Genomic DNA, 19,977 nt, shown 5'->3' on the forward strand with positions numbered 1-19,977 from the left:
ATTAAAGACATTTTTATATACTTTGGCTATAAGTCCTTTATCAAATCTATGATGTATAAATATTTCTTCACAGTCTGTGTTTCTTTTAGTTTTAATATTAAATTAAATTAAAATTTTAAATTAAATTAAATGTTATTTTTCATATTATTTAAAAATATAAATAATATTTTTATTTATAAAAATAATAGTTTTTAAAGATATAATTTAAATATCACAAAATTTCTAATTTAAAGTGCACAATTCAGTGGTGGGTACATTCACAGAGTTCACAGAGTCATGCAGTAGACACATTTGTAATCTAATTTTAAAACATTTCTAACCCTCCACAAAGAAATTCCATATCCACTAACCATGATTCCTAGTTCCTCCCTGCTCCAAACTCATGGAAATCATGGTTCTACTGTCTATTTCTCTGGATTTGCCTATTCTGGACATGTTATATTAATGTCATAATTTTTCATTTAGCACAATACATTCAAAGTCCATCTAAGATGTAATATGACCTAATATGTCATTCTATTTTAATTTTATAATTTTTAGATGTTGATGGACCTTTACTTTATTCATTTATTTATATGTGGTGCTGAGAATCGAACCCAGTGCCTCACACTTGCTGGGCAAGTGCTCTACCACTGAGCCACATCTCCATCCCAGTATGTCATTTTTTACTGTTGCTAATAATACATTGTGCAGATATGTCAGATTGTGTGTATTTGATCATCAGTTAATAAACATTTGTGTTTGACTTTTTGGCTCTTAAGAATAATACTGCTAAGAATACTTTGTGTATGACTTTTTGTAAGAATGTCTACACTTGGGAGTGGAATTGCTGGGTAATAGGGCATTTTTATGTGTTTCATTTTGAGGAGCTGCTAAATTGCTTCCAGTGTAGCTGCAACATTTTACAACCCCAGGGCAATGTATCAGCACTCCATTTTCTCTGCATATTTTTCTCCCTTCCCTTCCCTTCCCTTTGCCTTCCCTGACTTCTCCTTCCCTCCCCTCTTCTCTCATCCCTTCCCCTTCTCTCTCCCTCCCCCACCCCACCTCTGGAGAGATTTATTAAATTTATAAACTAACTTAGGGAGATCAGATGTATTTCTGGTTTTGAGTTTTTCTGTCCTGGAACATAGTACGTCTCTTCATCTGTGTCTACTTTTATGTCTTTCAGGAATGTTTTCTAATTTTTCTCATAAAGCTTTTGGATGTTCCCTTTTGAGCCTATACCTGGGCATTTTTTCCTTTTGGCTATCATAAATGGCATCTTCCATTTCTATGTACAGTTAAATGAAGGATGAATTTGTTTTATGGTTGATTCCAGATCTTTGTTGATGATTTTGATGATTAAATTTCTGGTCTCTTGTGGGCTGAAGATTTGGAATTCATGGAGATCTGTCAAGGTGAGTTCTGAAAACCTTCTCCAGTCTGTTGCTAGTGTGACTACCCAGTACCACAGCAGCACCTCTATGAACCGCGGCACCTTGATCCCAAGCAGCCTGATTACTACAAAGAATGGAGTGTTTTGAAAGATAGCTTTTCCATGCATTAGGTAGGTACGTAAACAAAGTCTGGTGGCACACACCTGTAATCCCAGTGACTTGGGGAGGTTGAGGAAGTAGGATTTCAGGTTTGAAGACAGTGCCAGCAAATTACCCAAGCTCTGTCTCAAACACACAAACAAAAAATAACAAAAAAGAGGACTCAGGATGAAGTTCAGGGGTAAAGAACCCCTGAGTTGAAACCCCAGTACCAAAATAAACCAGAAGGGGGTTGCAATCTGCTGTGTAGAAGAAAAACAGGTGGTTCTGGATAGATGAAGAATCCAGGTGAAAGGGTTTTCACAGCCAGGTTGTGACGATCTAGTCACCTAAAAACCTATGGTTAGTTAAACCAGGTTGTGTCTTTAAAGACAATGTGTTATTGCAGGTGTGAATGTAGATGGTTGCAGTCATTGTAGAAAACGGCATGGAGGCTCTTCGGTGATGAAAAATGGTACTAGTGTAGGACCCAGCAGCTCCTCTTTGGGGTATAAACTGAGGGGAAAGAAATTACCACCTTCTGAAGATACCTGCACTCCCATGTTCATTGCAACCTCAGATGAGCACCTCTTCCCAGCCTATTTAAACAGGCAGGGAGGAAAGAGAGGAGTGATTCATCGGAGCTGTCAGTAATAAGCCTTTAGGAAGCGCAGTGACTCAAAACACAGTAGGGATGGGCCAGCAAGTACACAGACACGGAGGGCTGTTGCCAACCACAGCTCCAGTCCAGGCCTTTATTGGCATTTTCCCACCAGCTACAGACGTGGGGCCTCTTCCGTCCATATCCCCAAGGTCTCTTTCACTGGGCTTTCAAGTGGATCTGGGCATCTTTGTGAGTGGTAAAAGGTTGATATTAGAAAAAAGCCAGGAGATACAGTTGGGTAACATGCTATTTGGCAAAAGCAGAGGAGCTTCTGCTTAAACCCAATCTGAGTGCTAACTGGTGCTAATCTGGTAAATTGCCAATCATAGTACAAAAGGTTCTCTACTGGTCACATGGCCCATGCCTGCCCAATCATGGTACCCATTCAGCCACATAATTTGCCCAGGGGTGTGGAAATGGGTCCTGGAACTTCATGTAGAGATGAGAGAGAAGTTGTCTTTCCTAGAGGTAATAAAAGGAGAAAATCTCAGAATTAAAGCTTAAGAAAAATTTCAACGTGAATAATGGTTTTCAAATAAATCTCTTGTTCTCATTTGAGATGATATATAAATTAATAATTCAAATCTGTTTCAAGATAGTTAAGCTTGGTAAGAATTCAGTGCAGTTGATCACATTATATGCCTAAGAATGTATTTAGAAATGAACACAAACTCATCTGAATGAACTCTGAGCTCCACGAATAGAGGTGGGAGAAAAAGACCCACATGACTGAGAATCAGTTATTCATTTCTGCAGTCAGTTGAGACAATGGAGTTTTAACTTCTATGGTGATGAATCACATTGATAGAAGTATTTGGGTCAGATGTAAACTACTGCCTATGTTACATTCTTTGGAAACTCTCAGCTTCTGAGAAGAGGGCAGAGTGGCTGAAGGACTGGGTTGTTGTTGTGGATTATGACAGAGATCTGACAGGGAGATGCTTCTGACTGAGTTCTTTGAAATCAGATTACCTGAATTTGACTGCCAGCTCTACCACATATTAGCTGTGTGACTTTGAGCAAACATACAACCTTTTCTATCACAATTCCACATCTGTAAAACACAGTGATTACCCAATAAAATAGTAACTTACTGACCTGTTTTGGAGATTAAATAAAACTTTTTTGTGCTTAAGAAAATGTCTAGTATTTAATAAATGCTCAATAAATATGAACTGCTGCTTTTTCTCCTTGTCTCTATTTTTGCTTGACATCTTCTTGGTCTTCATTGCTCTATTATTATTTATAGTAGTTGAATATAACAGTTCCATCAGTTTATGTCTCAGCAGGAAAGAATTGGCATATTTAACTGGGATTTTCAACAAGAACTCTTACCTTTTATTTAGTATTATTTTACATTTACAGGAAAGTTGCAGAGATACTGCAGTGGATTTCCTTATACCCATTCCCAGTTTCTGTTTTCCCTAATTACTATGGTACACTTGGAAAATCTAAGAATCCAACATTGGTGCATCATTGTGGCAAGCAGAATTCTAAGATGGTGCCTAAGATTGAAGGGCCCTGGTTGGTGTACACCCACTTTCTCCTGGTTATCTAATCAAACTCTAATGTAGGTGTTGATGGGAAGGGACTTTGTGAATGTCAAGAAGATCCTTGGTCAACTGACCTTAAGATGGGGAAATTATCAGAGTGGACCTGGCCTAACCAAGGGAGACCTTTTAGTCTTGGTCTATATATCAGAGGCAGGGAAGTCAGAGAGATGCAGTACCTGAGAGGGATTTGGCAAGAGTGAAATTCTCTTATCCATTTTAAAGGTGGAAGGTGACCTGAAGCAAGACTCTGAGGGCAGTCTCCAGTTCTGGGAGATCTGCTGTTGGCAGCCAACAAGAAAACCAAAACCTCTTTCCTGCAACTGCAGAAAAATGGACTCCAAGGAGCCTGGAGTGTGTTCTTCCCCAGGCCTCTAGAGGGAGCACGGTTCCCGAATATCCTGATTTCAGCTGAGCAAGACAAAGGACAGAGAACTTGGTTGCAATGTGCCTGGACTTCAGACCTGTAGAACTGTGGGCTAGAAAAAGCATGGTAATTTCTTATGTAGTGATAGGGAACTAGCAATCATGTTTCGTTTCACTGCAGACTTCATTCAGATTTTACCTTTGTTTTCCTCATGAATGTGCCTTTTCTGTTGTAAGTTACAGTTCAAGATATAACAACATATTAAGGTATCTATCATGTGTTAGGTTCCTGAGTCTATGACAGTTTCTCAAACACCTTTTTTTTTTATGACCTTGGAATTTTGAAAGGTACTGTCTTGAATGTGTCTGATTAACTTTCTCAAGATTAGTGGAAAATTTGTAAGAAATTTGTAAGAAACTGCCCAGGTATCCTCCAAAGGGGACATTGTATCATTTTCCATTCCTAGCAGCAATGTACATCTTCACAAGGTTGAATCTGGTCAACATTTGCCGTCTTGCTGGAATCCTCAGCAAAATTCTAACTTTTACATTTCCTATAAGACTGGTTATTTTGAACATATTTTCACATACTTATTAACATACGTGTATCTTTTCTGAAGTGTCTATTCAAATCTTTACCATTTAAAAATTATATCATCTTCCTATTAACTCTTCATTGTTTTAAAAAATGTATTCTGAAGGAGTACAAGTATCCAACAATGATAAAATGTCCAAAATTTTTAGCCCTCAGGGAAATGCAAATCAAAACTATGCTGAGCTTCCATCTCACTCTGGTCATGTTTTTCATGTTTTTCATGTGTGTCTACCCATCTAACTGTACGGATCTGAGGTAGTAGAGTTCCTACCCTGTAGATTTATAGTGTCCCTGAAGGTTTCTAGAACCTCACTGTTAGGGGGAGAGAGATAATAACAACAATCAATGCAAACTATAAAAGAAATGATGTAATCTGCTATTGCCTGCAGTAAAAAGAGTAAGGCTTTGCAATTTTGAATGGTGAACTGGGAGAGAACAGAAGTGAGGTAGGAGGTGATAACTATGAGAGAGGAGGAGAGAAAATAGAAGTAAAACATTAAAGGAAGAGTGAAAGTGAGAACAATAGAAATTGGCTATTAGCAGAAGAAAAGAAAGAGAATCAAGAGAAACAGAAAAGAGAGAGAAAAAAGATATAGACTAAAAACTTTAAAAAATAAAATTGAAAGAATACAAAACAAAATGAAATGGACTCATTAAGCCTCCTAGTCCACAAAATACTGATCCATGAAAAATAACTACCTTCAAAAAATGCTGGAAATGAGAATAAAGAAACAAATATGAATTTGTGTAAGTGTCCATGAACTATCAGGTCACAATTGAATAGAGAAAATAAAAAGAAAAAATAATCCCCATGGAAAGCTAAAGAATTGTTTTCACTGGATTCAAAGGACTCTTGGCTTCCCTTCTCAGCAGTGTTAGTTGGGTTGCTGCAGTGTGCAAGGAAATCCTGCAGGTGGAGCTCCTGAGGTCAGGGTTTAGGCTTAGGTAGGCTCCAGGCTCTTTGCTGAATGCCAATTGGCCTGGAGATTTTAAATCAATCTACCTCCAGCACCCAGTACTTGCTGGTCCACACTGGAAGACTGTACCCCAGGGTTCTCCCCCCGGGGTTCCACTAGTATGGTGGAGGAGCCAATCCTAAGTCCCTCCTCACCTGAAGGCCCCACATTTCCTGGTTTCTTGGGTTCAGTCTCCAAACTCAATCTCTCTCACTTCCAAATTTTCGAATTCAGGCCAGGTGCATCTCTCCCAGCCAGCCGGTCCTGCAAGCAACGGGATTAGAGGGATGGGGAGAGCCAGGTGAGTTTTCCCCACCAGTATTCCCCTGTGTAAACCTCTCTCCCTGTTTGATTTTCTCCTGGTCACTTAGGCACACTCTATGTCATGCAGTGTGGGTTTACCAGGTCTGTATTTAGGACTAAGCCTGGGCTTGTTTCCCCAGCTGCTGGCCTCTGAGCTGGAGCTGCAAAATGTTTCTTTCTTGGGTCCTCTGCACACAGCTGGGACAGATGTGGCTTCTTTCCTGCACAAGGATACTCTGTTGCAAGCCTTTCAGGTTAGTCTGGCAGTGTTTTTCATCTCTGAATTCTCCGAATCCAGGCATGCCTCAGGCCTCCTAAAAATGTGTGTGTTTTTTTTTAAATTTTCTTATCCTTCCACTTTGTTCATGGGGGTACTACTCTGGCTGGTGGTGCTGGTGGAGGTGGTGGTGGAGGTGCTGGAGATTTCTTTCTTATTATATGCAACCTCCCAAGTCCCCAATCTGCTTTGAATGTCCAGAATTAATTTCCCACCTTTTTTTCACCCACCTTGCTGAGAAGCTGCCTATCTGCTTTCTTGGTTTCACGCCATGCAGTGTCCCAGAAAGGGACCTCTATTCTGCCCTCTTAAGATCCTCCTAAGCAAGAATTCTTTGTGAGATACTTGGAATACATTTTTGTAGTGTTTTTTGAAGGGCAGTTTTAAATTTTGATGAGATCCAACTCATTAACTTTTTATTTTATGGTTTCTATTTTGTCAAATCTAAGAAAACTTTGCCAATTTCAATTGTGCTATGATCTGTTATTTTTTTTTGTAGAGTTTTTATGCTTTCAGGTTTGTATTTAGTCCTATGATTGATTCATTCTGAATTATTTTTTGTGAAGTAAGGGTTGGAGTTACCCATTTTTCATATTTTTTTGGCATGATTAATTGCAAAAACTCCTTACCCTATTGGGTTAATTACCTTGGTCACTATGTAGGATGTAAATACATGGGCCTGTTTCTGGATTGTCTACTTTCCTTCTAAACGTTATGGTTATTTCAACTCCCCATGATCCCTGATAATGGTCCTTGTGTTGAAGTTTAATTTGTCTTATATCACTGTATCCACTCAAGTTTCCATTGATTAGGATTGGCATAGTATTTATTTTTTTATATTTTTATTTTTGACTTAAATGTGTCATTACTTTCAAAATAATTTTTTAAATACACAGCTTATAGTTGGATGATGTGGTCTCTCCATGGAGGATAGATGGATCCCATCTACTCAAAATCAGTCAGCTGTTGTGACTGGTGATGCTGCACACACACCAGGACAGTAAGAAGGGCTGGTACTTGGTGAATGAGACTTTCTCTGGAGCTCAGGACGGGCTCATTAGCAGGCTTGAGGGAGCCAGGAAGGGTGAACTGGTTTTGGCTTTTATTGTGATTGGATTGGTCCCAGAGTGAGGGTGTCTGAGACCGCTGGGCTTGCCTGGTTAGAACTTCCCATAGGTGCCATGGGAGGGAGCCCTAGGGCTTTCTTACCAGCCAGATGGGGCTCAAAGGAAAGGAAGGAGGGTAGAGTTTCACCCTGTTTGCAGTCAAACATCAACAGACACTAGTATGGCAGTATGTAAAAACGTGGATGTGTAACCCATGTGATTCTGCAATATGTATACGGGGTAAAAATGGGAGTTCATAACCCACTTGAATCAAATGTATGATATATGATATGTCAAGAGCTTTGTAATGTTTTGAACAACTAATAATAATAATAATAAACAAACAACAGGGCTGGGGATGTGGCTCAAGCGGTAGCGCGCTTGCCTGGCGTGTGTGCGGCCCGGGTTCGATCCTCAGCACCACATACCAACAAAGATGTTGTGTCCGCCGAGAACTAAAAAATAAATATTAAAAACAAACAAACAAACAAACAAACAAAAAACATCAAACACGGAGCCAGACTTTATTGCACTGGGCCCTGCTGTGTAATGCAGTCTGACGAGATAACTTTTAAATGGTTTTTAGACCATTAACATTTACTGTGGTCATTGTGGTTGAGGTTAAAGCTACCATATTGCCATATATTTCCTGCTTGTTTCAACTGTTCATTGTTCTTCTTTTCCTGACTTCTTTCTGTTTATTTTTAGTATTCAATTTCATTTCCCCTTTTAACATATTTATGGTTGTTTTAGAGTTTAAAATATGCATACATACAACAATTGTCACTATTATGTATAATTATAGTACACCAATAAAATGTTTATTTAGTTTAGTACAGTTTACCTTTAAATAGTATTACACAAGTAACTTTTAATGTGGCCACCTTATGGCAGTGTACTTACATTTTATCCCTGGGTCCTTGGTGCTATGTTAGCTATAGATTTTATTTTTATAATTCTTATGAAGTCCATAGTATGTCACTAATCTTTTGTTTTAAAGAGTTGATTATCTTTTAAAAGTGAGCAAATGTCTTTTATGTTCACCCACTGTCATATTTCACTCAAAAATTTATGTAAAACAATGTGGGCGTTAATATATTTTCAATTTCTCATTTTCTTTAAAGTCATTAGTACCTTGAACTAGATTTACCAGTCTTTTGGAAATGGTAGTTGCCAAAACCACATCCTAGAAATACAGTGTAATAGTGAATCTTTGTAGTAGTAATCTGGTATAATTACAGAGTATTCTGTTTTGTTTAATATGAGTCATATCTTATTCCAGTAGCAGTATTTTTATCTTTCTCTGAGTTCCTAGAGACTTGGTATATATTAATATTTATTTTTATTTATTTATTTTTTATGTGGTGTTGAGGATAAAGCCCAGTGTCTCATGCATGCAAGGCAAGCACTCAACCACTTAGCCACAACCCCAGCCCCTTAATATTTATTTTTTAGTTGTAGTTGGATACAATACCTTTATTTTTATTTGTTTATTTTTATGTGGTGCTGAGGATTGAACCCAGGGCCCCAGACTTGGTATATATTAGTGCAAACATGATATTACTTTAAAAGCCAGACCTTGATTTATAAGTAAAAATAAAGAATCAGAATCAGTTGATTTCTTAAAAATATAGATTTTATCAAAATTTTGAATAGGAGGTATACTTAAAACACAAATATAAAAAGGGTTTATAATTCAAAGTGTCTCTGTCCCCAGTGTCACCAAACCACTGGGATACCTTCCCTCCCCAAAACACATGGTCCAACTTCTTACATATTCCTCCAGAGACAAGCTATAGGTTTAGCTAAAAGCATGTGCACACGGTTTACTATTATTATTTTTTCTCAAAAAACACAAAGGGTACCACACTCTATACACTGACCTGCCCTTTTCCTTTTTACTAATTCATTGTCAGAGATTGTCAAAAATAGCAATAATATTGGATTTCTTTTTTACCCTTTGGATTCAATGCTTTCATTGTTTCCTATTTAATTTGATTTTGGATTTGAAATTTAGATAGCTATATTTTATGTATCTAACATTTTAATACGTTAAAGAATCAGTCTCCTTCTGTTTTGATCCTATTAAGAATCCTCATAAAGCACATATATTTAATTTTGTCATGTAATGTTCCAGGTGCTGTGCATTGCTGTCCAGCCAAGTGCTCTCTGGTGATGGGGTCTGATAATGGACGTGTTCAGCGGTTGCATGGTGCAACATGACACCTGTCAATCACATGTGGGTGTTAAGAATGTGATATGTGGCTAGTGAGATGAAGAAACTGTACTTTTAATTTTGTTTAATGTTAATTTTAAATAGCTGCTGTGGCTGATAATTATTGCATTGTACAATGCAGGTCTAAGAAATTTCTCCCTGCAATCTGTTAATATGATCTGTTATATTAATAGGTTTTTTTAAATGTGGACAGCTGGAATGAGTCCATTTAGTCATAAAGTAGAGCTCTAGCATTTTCTTGGGCTGGGAGTTTAGCTCAGAGGTAGAACATTCGGATTTTATTGATCCCCAGAATTGTAAAAAAAAAAAAAAAACAAAAAGAAAACAAATAAAAAACCCCCAAAGCTAACAGGCAAATAATAAATAAAATTTCCTTGATTTTAAGAAATACAAAATGAATATGTATAGAAGTTTATCTGCCTACCACTTTAGACTCAGCCTGCCTGAGCTTGTTCTGAATTTTTCTTTCTCTATGACTAATATATTTCTGACCTATTTCTTAGGTGTGGCTGATCACTTGTACTTTGTTGGAAAGAAAAAAAAGGTAAAGGAACAAATAATTTGAGCAGGTCATTCCTTTATTGCTGACTGATTTAATAGAATCACAGAATTTAGAAATATAAGAAGGGTCCCAGATATCACCTCAATTGAAGGAAAAGTGGGTGTCTAGGTTGATGAGTTAGAAGAGAAAGTGTGATTTGCTTTGTTCATCCAAGACAGGACAGAAGCAATCGTGTGCAATTTAGAAGATGTGGTATGGATTGTTTTAATCTTCACATTGAACGTTTTGTTCTCCAAGGAAATTTTTATAAGAAAAAAAAAAAAGAAGAAAACTGGTTCATATGTGTGTGCAGAAAGAGAGAAAAAGAGAGGCTCCTACAACCATTGCATTCTTAGTGGGGACTCTGAGGCTGGAAAAGAAAATGAATATATAAAGGACGTGTTGTTTCCAGCCTCAGTTTACCTTTTGCTCTGTGACATGTCCTCATAAGAGAGACAGAGGCATCCTGCTTAAGGAGAAGAGACTCTGCCAAAGAAGAGGATGTTGTGGGTCTTTTTTTGCTTGATGAAGAACAGGAAGGGGTGGTCACAATAGAAACTAACAGAGGGCATTGGGGCGGACGTTAATTTACCTACTACGCCCGTGGCGGCTGCAGCCTCGGTGCCCTCTTCATTCACTTCCACAAAGGACTTGTGCACAACTTTGGACACTGAAAGGCCCTGTGTCCCTGTCATGCCCGAGAGGTCAGCCTTTTGTGGAAGGAATACGTCCTCCATCCCCATGGCGCTCAACATGGTCTTGAGGTTGTAGGTCTCTTCCACTTTGAATCGAGGGAGGCACACATTTACATTAGTCATCTCCATGCTCCTTGGGCTGGTCCACTCCATTAACTTCTCAGCAGTGAGTTTGTCTTCAAGCTATAAAGATGGGGGAAAAAAAAGAAAAAAAGAAACTGACATGATCTACTTTTGGTCTCTGGCACACTTTAACAATGAATGGAATACGTGGGAAATTTTGAATTTAGCAATAAATGCAACATACACAGTTGATCCAGTTTATTAGACATTATTCTAATAAGCAAAAACAGCAGGCCTGAACATATATGAAGACTTATTTGATTACATGTGTTCACATGTACAAACATGTATGTACAAATAGAATTACATTATTTTGAACCAAACGAACTTATATCACTAGTTTTTATGCCATCTGTCTACTGTATGTGTCATTTTGTAGACTTTTTATTTTCTTGCACACATTATTTATTATATACTGCAGTTATAGTACATGACTTATTTTTACTCTTAGTTTTTTCTTGATATGTTTTTAAACATTTCTCACATTGCTATACATTTCTCTAGGTTTAATTGTTGCTTGTTCCAACAAACTGATATTTAATGTGTATAGCTCTACTTAAATGATAATAAATAAAGCCTGTGTCAGGCTGTAAGCTAAGCTGTTTATAATATAAGGATATACTGGGGATTGAACCCAGGGGCACTTAAACATGGAGCTATATCTGCAGCCCTTTTTATTTTTTTATTTTGAGACAGGGTCTCATATAAATTGCTGAGGGTCTCACTAAGTTGTCGAGGTTGGCCTCAAACTTGTCATCCTCCTGTTTTGGCCTCCTGAGTTGCTGATTACAGGTGTATGCCACTGAATCATCTGATTCAGTGACTGAGTCATTGTTCCTTGTTTTGAATTTTTTATTATTCGAGGCATCTTGGCCTCAAAGTTTTTGTCTTGTTTAGACTCAAACAGGTACCATGGGGGAAAAATCAGACAGTAGAAGGAAGAATGGTCAATGCGAGTGTTACCTCCTGCAGGCCATCTGCTTCATGGGGCAGCAGCAGGACCATGCTCAGGTCATTGCCTTTGTATGGTATTTCCAGGATCTTGGCCTGCACATCCTCCAGGAAGGCATAATTAAAATACCCGCTTTTGGCCATCATCTGCACAGATTTGCTCACATTCTACAATAAATTAAGGCATCAAATAAATACCAAGTTAGACAAAAAGATAATATTAAGGAGACACCAAACACAACCCTCTCTTTTGGAGAAACAACTCAGGAATTTTGAGAAATAAAGACAGAAGTTATTATTATGTTCAGGCATTCCTAACTTACTAAACTTTTAAGAATAAAACAAAACAATATCTGCTTGTTCACGGCACTCTCTACTTTAGTGGTCCATCCCATCAGATGCCTCTAAGTTTAACTTTCCACATGCAATACCTTATTCTGCCAAAACTTTGCTTCTGTGGTCAATTCCTTTTTAAATTCCTTATCCCACCGCCCTTTGAAGTAGACTGCGTTCACCAGAACCAGTCTGGTGTTTTCGTCAATAGTGCCACTAGGAAATAGGTCCTTGATTTTTTCTGTAAGGTGGAAAAAAAAAAGGTCATCATGTAAGTACAAATGGCTTTTGGAGAGAATGCTATGCATAATTTCAGGACTGGTCCTTATATTTGTGTGCCATTGCTTTAGGGATTTGTGGACTGCCTACCAGGTGGAGCCTTCTCATGGTGCCAGCCCTAGAGAGCTACAGGGATGGAGACAGGAAAGGAGGTGACACTGTCTAGGGGACACTGAGGAGCTGATTTTATCTGCTATTCAGCTTGACTCTTTCCTTCCTTCCTCTGCTACTCCCCTTCTGTTTTCCCAATGTGGGCCCCTCATGTGGAGAAACAGGGCCTGATTGTCCTCAAGGACAATGGCCTGAGCTCTGTACTCTGACTGTCCCCTGCTGTCAGATGCTGTTCCCGGGGGTTCCTTCTCCTCCTCAGTCTCCTGTACAACTGCTGCAAGGACGGCCTGTAGTAAGGGGTCCAACTAGTTGTGCACAGAATGGAGGCTTTGAGAAGCCTCTGCCCTGGGTGGAGGAGACCCTGGGGTAATCCCTGCAGGAGGGTTGGTGGAGGTGTGCTCCAGGCAGTTATAGGTCAAGGGGCAGGGAGCCTGGTGTCCAGGTGGGCTGCCTGTTTCCAGATGAGTAAGAGGAAGGAGCTCTTTGGACTGTTTTCTTCTAAAGATTCACAATCAACACTTGGCTCTGACCTCAAGAAAATCTCAAAACGGGGCTGAGTGGGAATTTGGGTTCCACAAAGATAGTGTCACCTGGGGGCCACGTGCAAGTAGCTTTGCAGCCATGTCTCCACCTAGTTGACCTCCTTCTCTACTCTCCCTGCTCCCCCTGGATCTCTCCACATTTATTGGGACCACCTGCCCTGCCTCCTCCATCCTCTCTGCAGATCCAATAACATCCCACCCAGGACTCCCTACCATGTCACATCTGGGGTTCCTCACAGGGTGATCAAAAGTTTCCGCCATGAGTAGCCCTCCCATACTCTACCATTTGTTTGGCTTTCCACCCAGGAATTAATCCTCTTTCGACTTTCTTCTGGAGCATTTTTGAAATCAAGAGACTCCACAGTGGCTAGGTAAAATTTCTTAATCCCGTCCAAATATTCCTTTGAGAAGTGGAGGAAGAAAGAAGGAATTAAGAATGATTTATGTGTCACCCCATTTAATTATTTACAATTAAAGTAAGCTGAACCCAGACCCTGGGCAGAACCACTGTCTCTGCACATACATATTTGTATACAGGCACCATGAGGGCAAGTGTGCAAGGAGAGTGCAGGATTCGCTGAGGCTCAACACCCCCTGGCAGAACCCAGGGGAAGAAGAGGCTGTGGTTTGCAAATTTCAGTGCAAGTTAAAGGAGATGAATCACGTGGGAGACTTCTCACCAGTGAGCTCTACCACGGCCTCTCTCATCTGGGTTTATATTCCCTGGTGCTTTCCCGGCCCCCTCCAGGGCCCATCCCAGCCTGCCTGTTCCAGAAATACCCCATTAGTCAGACATTTCCCACAAAAGGCGCTCTCTGGGACGCAGTCAGTGCCTGTTCATTGATGGCATTTCCTGACTTTCTTGCCCCTGACCCAAACTTCATCTGGGCCTGGTCAGGGACCGGATGCTCCAGCAGTCAGAGCTGTGATAGAGCTGATCCCCTGGGGCCAGAGCTGACCAGGAGTCAGCCAGAAGCCTCTGTCTGGCTTTCCCCCATTTGGCCATCCAGAGACCTAGGACCCAGGATGCAGACTCCAGGTGTGGAGAGCCAAGTGGAATTACCTGAAGAAACTGAGACTCCTTTTCTCCATAGACTCTGTTGGCGATCTTCAGGTTGTAGGCATCACTGGGTTTGTTTAATTCAGTCAGAAACTTTTGAATCTCCTGGTGCACATTTCCTGACTCTCCAGCCTTCAACATCCAAAAAAGATGCTCATTGAATTACCCTGTTCATGTGTGTGCTAAACTCACTTGAAGTCACTTAGATCAGTACCAACATTTATGTCTATAATCTCAAAGATGACCTCTGGCTTATTCTCTGATATTTGTTGTATTTACCTCAAATACCCTGAAGAATTTACCTTACATTCAACTTCTTCCAGGAAATTCTTTGCTCCAGCCCTGATATATTCTGATCTCTTCTCTTCTGAACTACAGGGCACCATTGGGTATCCTCTCAGTCGTTTAAATAATTAGGTTTATCTTTCCAGATAAACTCGGAGTTCCTTAAGGTGCAAACCTTATTTCACTTCTAACAGCTACCAAGCATATGGTCATGTTGGAGTCTGGATATTCTAAATGCTATGACATGAAGCCCTGCTGGAGCCCTGGGTGGGATCATCTTCTAAGACGTGTTGACTGTGATCTGTCATGTGATGGTCATTCTCTGCATGTAAGCACACCTCGAGCCTGGTGCTCAGCTAAGAACAGCCCATAGGTCATCTGAATCTCAGTCTAGCTGAGGTGAAAATAAAAAAGCTCAGTGATTAAGTAGCCTAAGAGACAGAGTGAGTAGCCAAGTTTTAAACTGAACTCTATCTGAATCTGGAAATTTCTATTTACTAGCTAAGAGTTTTGTTCTGTCAAAGCCCTAAACAAATATATCTGCTAGCCATCATTTTCCAAAATATAATTGAACTTGTGCTTATTCCTTTTCATTTTAATTAACTCCGTTAAACTATTTCCGTAACATTATTGTGAGTGTGATCATTAGCTCACGTTTATTATGAACTCTTATATACAGTAGGCTGGGCCCTGTTGCCAAGTTTTGCAGATATTGGGTCAGATTCTTTTTGGTTGACTGGGATGAGGTCACTCTGACTCAGGGCAGTAGCGAATTGCTCATGTTCACATTTGTGAAGAATGGAGCTGGTCTATGTGGTGTTGGACTTGAGTTCTTAAGTTCAATGCTGACCTTCTCTGAGTACAAGAAACACTTGAAAGTAATAATTAGGAAAATAAAATGTGGAATTGTTCCGTATATCCTAATCTCTTTCATCTAGGATTTTCCATTCCTCGGTTTATGTGAAATTCCCTGTTTAAACTATGACCCTCTCAGATACTTCAGATACCTGGAGCTCTCCCAGGACCAGAATACTTACATGAGGGGCTGTGGGTTTCTTTGTTGCTTTTTCTGCAATTTCATTGAAATGAAGGACCTGGAAGAGACAGGACCTGGGTCAAGACAACTTCATTCAAAAGATCTGTTGAATTCAGTAGAGAAAAAGACAACAAAACTCTCAAAAAAGAAGAGAACAAAGAAGCATAAAGACACTAAAATCACCCAACCCCAGAACTTCAGAGTATGAATTTGTTCTTTGAAAAAACACAGAAAAGCTGGCTTATCTCCAGATACGTTGAAGAATGTGCCTTCGTTGTTCATTGGGGAGACCTTTGGTGATAGGTCCCTTGGATTTGGTTTAGTCAGCCCGTCACTTCCTCTTCTCAGCTCTGGTTGATGGCAGTGGTCGGGGTCATCAAGAGAGGGCAGCCTTGGGGAGGGGGAGACTCCCCAACAGCTCTGTGATCACACAGCCCTGGAAAGTCTGCTGGGCATCTTGTGTTATCCCCCAGGTCCCCAGAGCTGTGACCGTCCCTGTGTGTGTGAGCCAGCTCAGTGAAGAGGAAAGCTGGGCAGGTCCTGTGGGACAGCTGACGCCTACCTTCTCCATCTGCAGGGCAGTGTTCCCCCTGGCCCCTAGGTCGAGCATGGCCAGCGCTGACACGATGCTGAACGGGGAGTAGAAGACGTTGTCCCCGTCCTTCCTCAGCTGCCGAAACAGGTCAATGGTGAACTTGGTGTTGGCCACACTGAGTGAGCCCATGGTGACAGGTTGGTCTGGAACTCCTAGGAAAGAGGTAGATCCAGCTCAGAAGGACTTTATTGTAATGAAATTTTCTTTAAAAATGATATATCTAGGATGTCGAATTCTGGCCATTAAGGTTTTTAACCTTTTTACCTTCCAAGCCTTCTGAATGCAGGTGTGTTCATCTTCTAATTAGAAGACCCATGAAAGCACTATTGAAAAAGACTTTTGTGGACAAGTAATAGAACATCTTTATCTTTCCTGTGTCTTTCCCTTTCATTGGATGGCTAGGTTTGGGGAGAAAGGCTTTATTACAAATGCCAGGACAAGGTTTTCTGGGGCTAACATGCAGCCAGGTCTCCAGAAGAAACTCTCTGACTTTTCTTTGAAGCTCTGAGGCTGACCGCCCCCCTCCCCACATGATTGTAAGCATGCATCAGTTTTCTGGGAAATATATTTTTTTAGGTAAAGACCAAATTAGGTCAAGGGGGTGTGTTAATTTTTTTCCCCTGGCAGAATAAGTACAATTTAATAAGACAAGGTATATGCATGATAGAAACCACATCACTGTTTTGATCCTCGATAGTAATTCCTGCTAAGCCATAGTGGCTGAAAGCACTCACCTGTGTTCCTGAAGAAGCCGAGCTGGATGGGAGCTGTGAGCCTTGATGTGGTGGATGGAAGATCCTGGGTATATAGTCCTCCTCCTGCAAACGCTGCCTCATCAATTCAGTTGTCTTTCAAGTAAATCAACTTCAGATTTCTCAATCAGCTTAGCCCACACTTCCTGAGCCTGACAACTTATGAGAAAAGACAGGTTAGGACAGTAACCTGTGTTTCCTTTGTCTTTTTGTGGGGACAGTTAAGAATCTGTAATCTTTGGCAATCATTGACTCATTTTGAATGCATGCAAAGGTGCTTTTCTAATACCAATGACGATGTATTAGATATTCCAACTTCCTCACTGTCTTCAATTCCACCCTCTGTACATTTCCTCCATCTTAAAAAACAATCATTTTTTTTCTTTTGATGTTGAATTGTTTTTAAGGTACACTTTGGACACACAAACAGCTACAATGTTTACTTATATTTGTGATTTTTCAATTCTGAAAGGCTCCACTCATCCTTTCTGTAGGAATCACTTTATATACCCAGGAAAATCAATCTTATTCTAGTGCAATGAGGCACTGGGGAGGTCTCTGCAGACTCGGGGAACAGGGTCCTACCCTCCTGCTCATTCCTGACCCTCATGCTCTGCCTTGCCCCTGGTTCTCCCTGTCTCTTCCCATGTCCCCTGCAGCCATCCTGACTTTTCTGATGCTTGAGGTCTGTGAGGACAGTTATTTGCCTTGCTACATTGAGAAGCGGCCGACAGTAAGAACGATCGAAACAAACAGAGGCTGTTTTGAACAGCAGTCTTCTAATTTCTCATATACAGTCAAACAGAAAAATAACTTGTTTGGGGTGTCATGATCAGACTACAGCTCTGTCCCCCCTTCCCTACTTGCCCCCCCTGGACAGTTAGCACACTGGCTTTACACTCATCGGCTGGATGCCAGGTGGAATACCTGTCAGAAATACCAGGTGGAGGTGTCCTTTGGATGCTCTTGTCATGTGCATATTCGTTTGGAGCCTCGTCCTCTGCAGATGCGTGGGGTTCCTGCAAGCAGACCAATGTCGATGATGGCTGGCTTCTACTGGGTCAGAAGATATTTTCACTTGCACCTTACAACTCAGGAACGTAGGTCCATTTGCTATCCCCATTTCACACTGACAAATGAGACAACTGTTGGACTAATTTATGTAGCTAGTGAATTGCACGGGTGAGATTTCAAGGCAGGTAGTCTGGCTGAGGAACCGTATTCGTCCATCGTCTATCGCATAGGAGCTAGGAGAGAATGGTGGGGGACATCCTGAGACAACCAAGAGCATGACATGTGGGGAAATGAGTGGTGATGGAAGAGATGAGTTCCATTGAGTGTGGAGCTCAGAGAGACAATAAATACCTGCTCAATTGTGTTAATCCATTTTTCATCCCTATAATGAAATATTGACACAGGCTATTTATGGACTAGGGGAGTTTCTTTTGGCTTATAGTTCTAAAGATTCAAGGTAGGTTGGCACATTTGTTTGGACCTCTGCAGAGGGCAGAACATCACTATAGGGACACGTATTAGAGATGATTACTCACCTTGTAAGTTGGGATGTAGAGAGAGAAAGAGACTGGGGTCCCTCTGATTTGCCTGTTTTAAATGTTGCATATAAATGGAATCTGGCAATATTTGTCCTCTGGTGACTGACTTCTTCCACTTTGTATGTTTTCAAGGTTCCTCCATGTTGTAGTATGGATCAGTGCATCATTCCTTTTTATGACTGAACAATATTCCTTCGTATGAATAGACTATGTTTTCTTTATCCATTCTTCATTGATTGGGATTTGGATTGCTTTTATTTTTTGGTTGTTATGAATAATGCGGCTCTGATTGTTCACGAGAGCTTGTCCCCAACTGTCTAAGGAACTGCAGTAAAGTCCCACATGTTAAATCCCCGTAGCACCTCCCAATACCACCAGCATGGGGGTCCAACATTTTATTTATGGACCTTTGAGGGCCATTCAACATCTGGATTATACATAATGATTCTTATCCAAACTGCTCTATCAAGTTGGAATTTAGAAGAAATGAGAACTTGTCAGAGAGAAAAGTTAGGGGGTAAAAGAAATAATGTTTTCACTGGACTGAACTCTGTGCCCTGAGGAATGTATGAGGCTAGGAGTGAGCCATTGTCCCCAGTAGATCTGGCTAAATGACCACAGGGAAGGGGCTTCTTGTTCTGAGGAACCATTTCTCACAGACATATAATGCATATACCATAGGACTCACCACCTTAGACTACAGTTCACTGATATTTTCAGTGAATGATCAAAAAGTGATGGAATCATCACCACAATCTCATTCCTTTCATCATCTCTTAATGAAAACCAGTATTTCATTCTTTATTTCAGACCCTGCAAACCACTGATCTACCTCCTGCATCTATTGATTTGCCTGTTTTCAATGTTGCATATAAATGGAATCAGGCAATATTTGTCCTCTGGTGACTGACTTCTTCCACTTGGTATGTTTTCAAGGTTCCTCCATGTTGTAGTATGGATCAGTGCATCATTCCTTTTTATGACTGAACAATATTCCTTCGTATGGATAGACTATGTTTTCTTTATCCATTCATCATTGATGGGGATTTGGATTGTTTTTATTTTTTGGTTGCTATGAATAATGTGGCTCTGATTGTTCATGGATACCTGTGTTTGGTGTAGCATGTCTTCATTTTTTTGGGGGGGTCTGTACACCTACAAGTGGAATCAGTGAGTCATGTGGTAATTCTGCTTAAATATTTTGAGGAAATGCCAAGACATGCTCTTTTGGGGTCTCTTTTACCAATGTGTGTGCATCCCCGAGGAGGTTGTGAAATACAAGTTCCCTGAGTTGAGTTGAGGCATGGTCTAATGGATTGTTGGTGAACTAAAGATTTGTCCAATGAAAGAAGCAAAGAAATGATAAGATATCGAGATGAAGAATTCCACACATGAAGAATGTGGTCTCCTCGGCTGAGCCTTTACGATGGCTACAGCCACAAGACAGCAGTGACCTTTCCTCTATGGAGCAGGAGGGGTCACTTGGATTCCACAGGGAAACAGCATTATCTTCCCTGTGGGCAGAAACAGGAAGCTCAGCCTAGAGGTGGA

The 19,977-nt window shown here is 40.4% G+C and overlaps 1 protein-coding gene across 1 annotated transcript; it reads right to left on the reverse strand.

Annotated features, from left to right (window-relative positions):
- Positions 1-10,342: 10,342 nt before the first annotated feature.
- On the reverse strand, positions 10,343-16,941 carry LOC308631422 (serpin B4-like). The gene is made up of 8 exons (XM_081262635.1): positions 16,856-16,941; positions 16,089-16,273; positions 15,528-15,584; positions 14,209-14,337; positions 13,429-13,546; positions 12,312-12,454; positions 11,893-12,048; positions 10,343-10,989 (listed from the first exon to the last, which is right to left on the reverse strand). The coding sequence occupies exons 2-8, from the start codon at positions 16,248-16,250 to the stop codon at positions 10,582-10,584; spliced, it is 1,173 nt and encodes a 390-aa protein (XP_081118761.1). The 5' UTR covers positions 16,251-16,273; positions 16,856-16,941; the 3' UTR covers positions 10,343-10,581.
- Between the last annotated feature and the right edge of the window lie 3,036 nt (positions 16,942-19,977).

This window comes from Spermophilus citellus, assembly GCF_964194105.1.
Source record: "Spermophilus citellus genome assembly, chromosome: 12".
Taxonomy (NCBI): domain Eukaryota; kingdom Metazoa; phylum Chordata; class Mammalia; order Rodentia; family Sciuridae; genus Spermophilus; species Spermophilus citellus.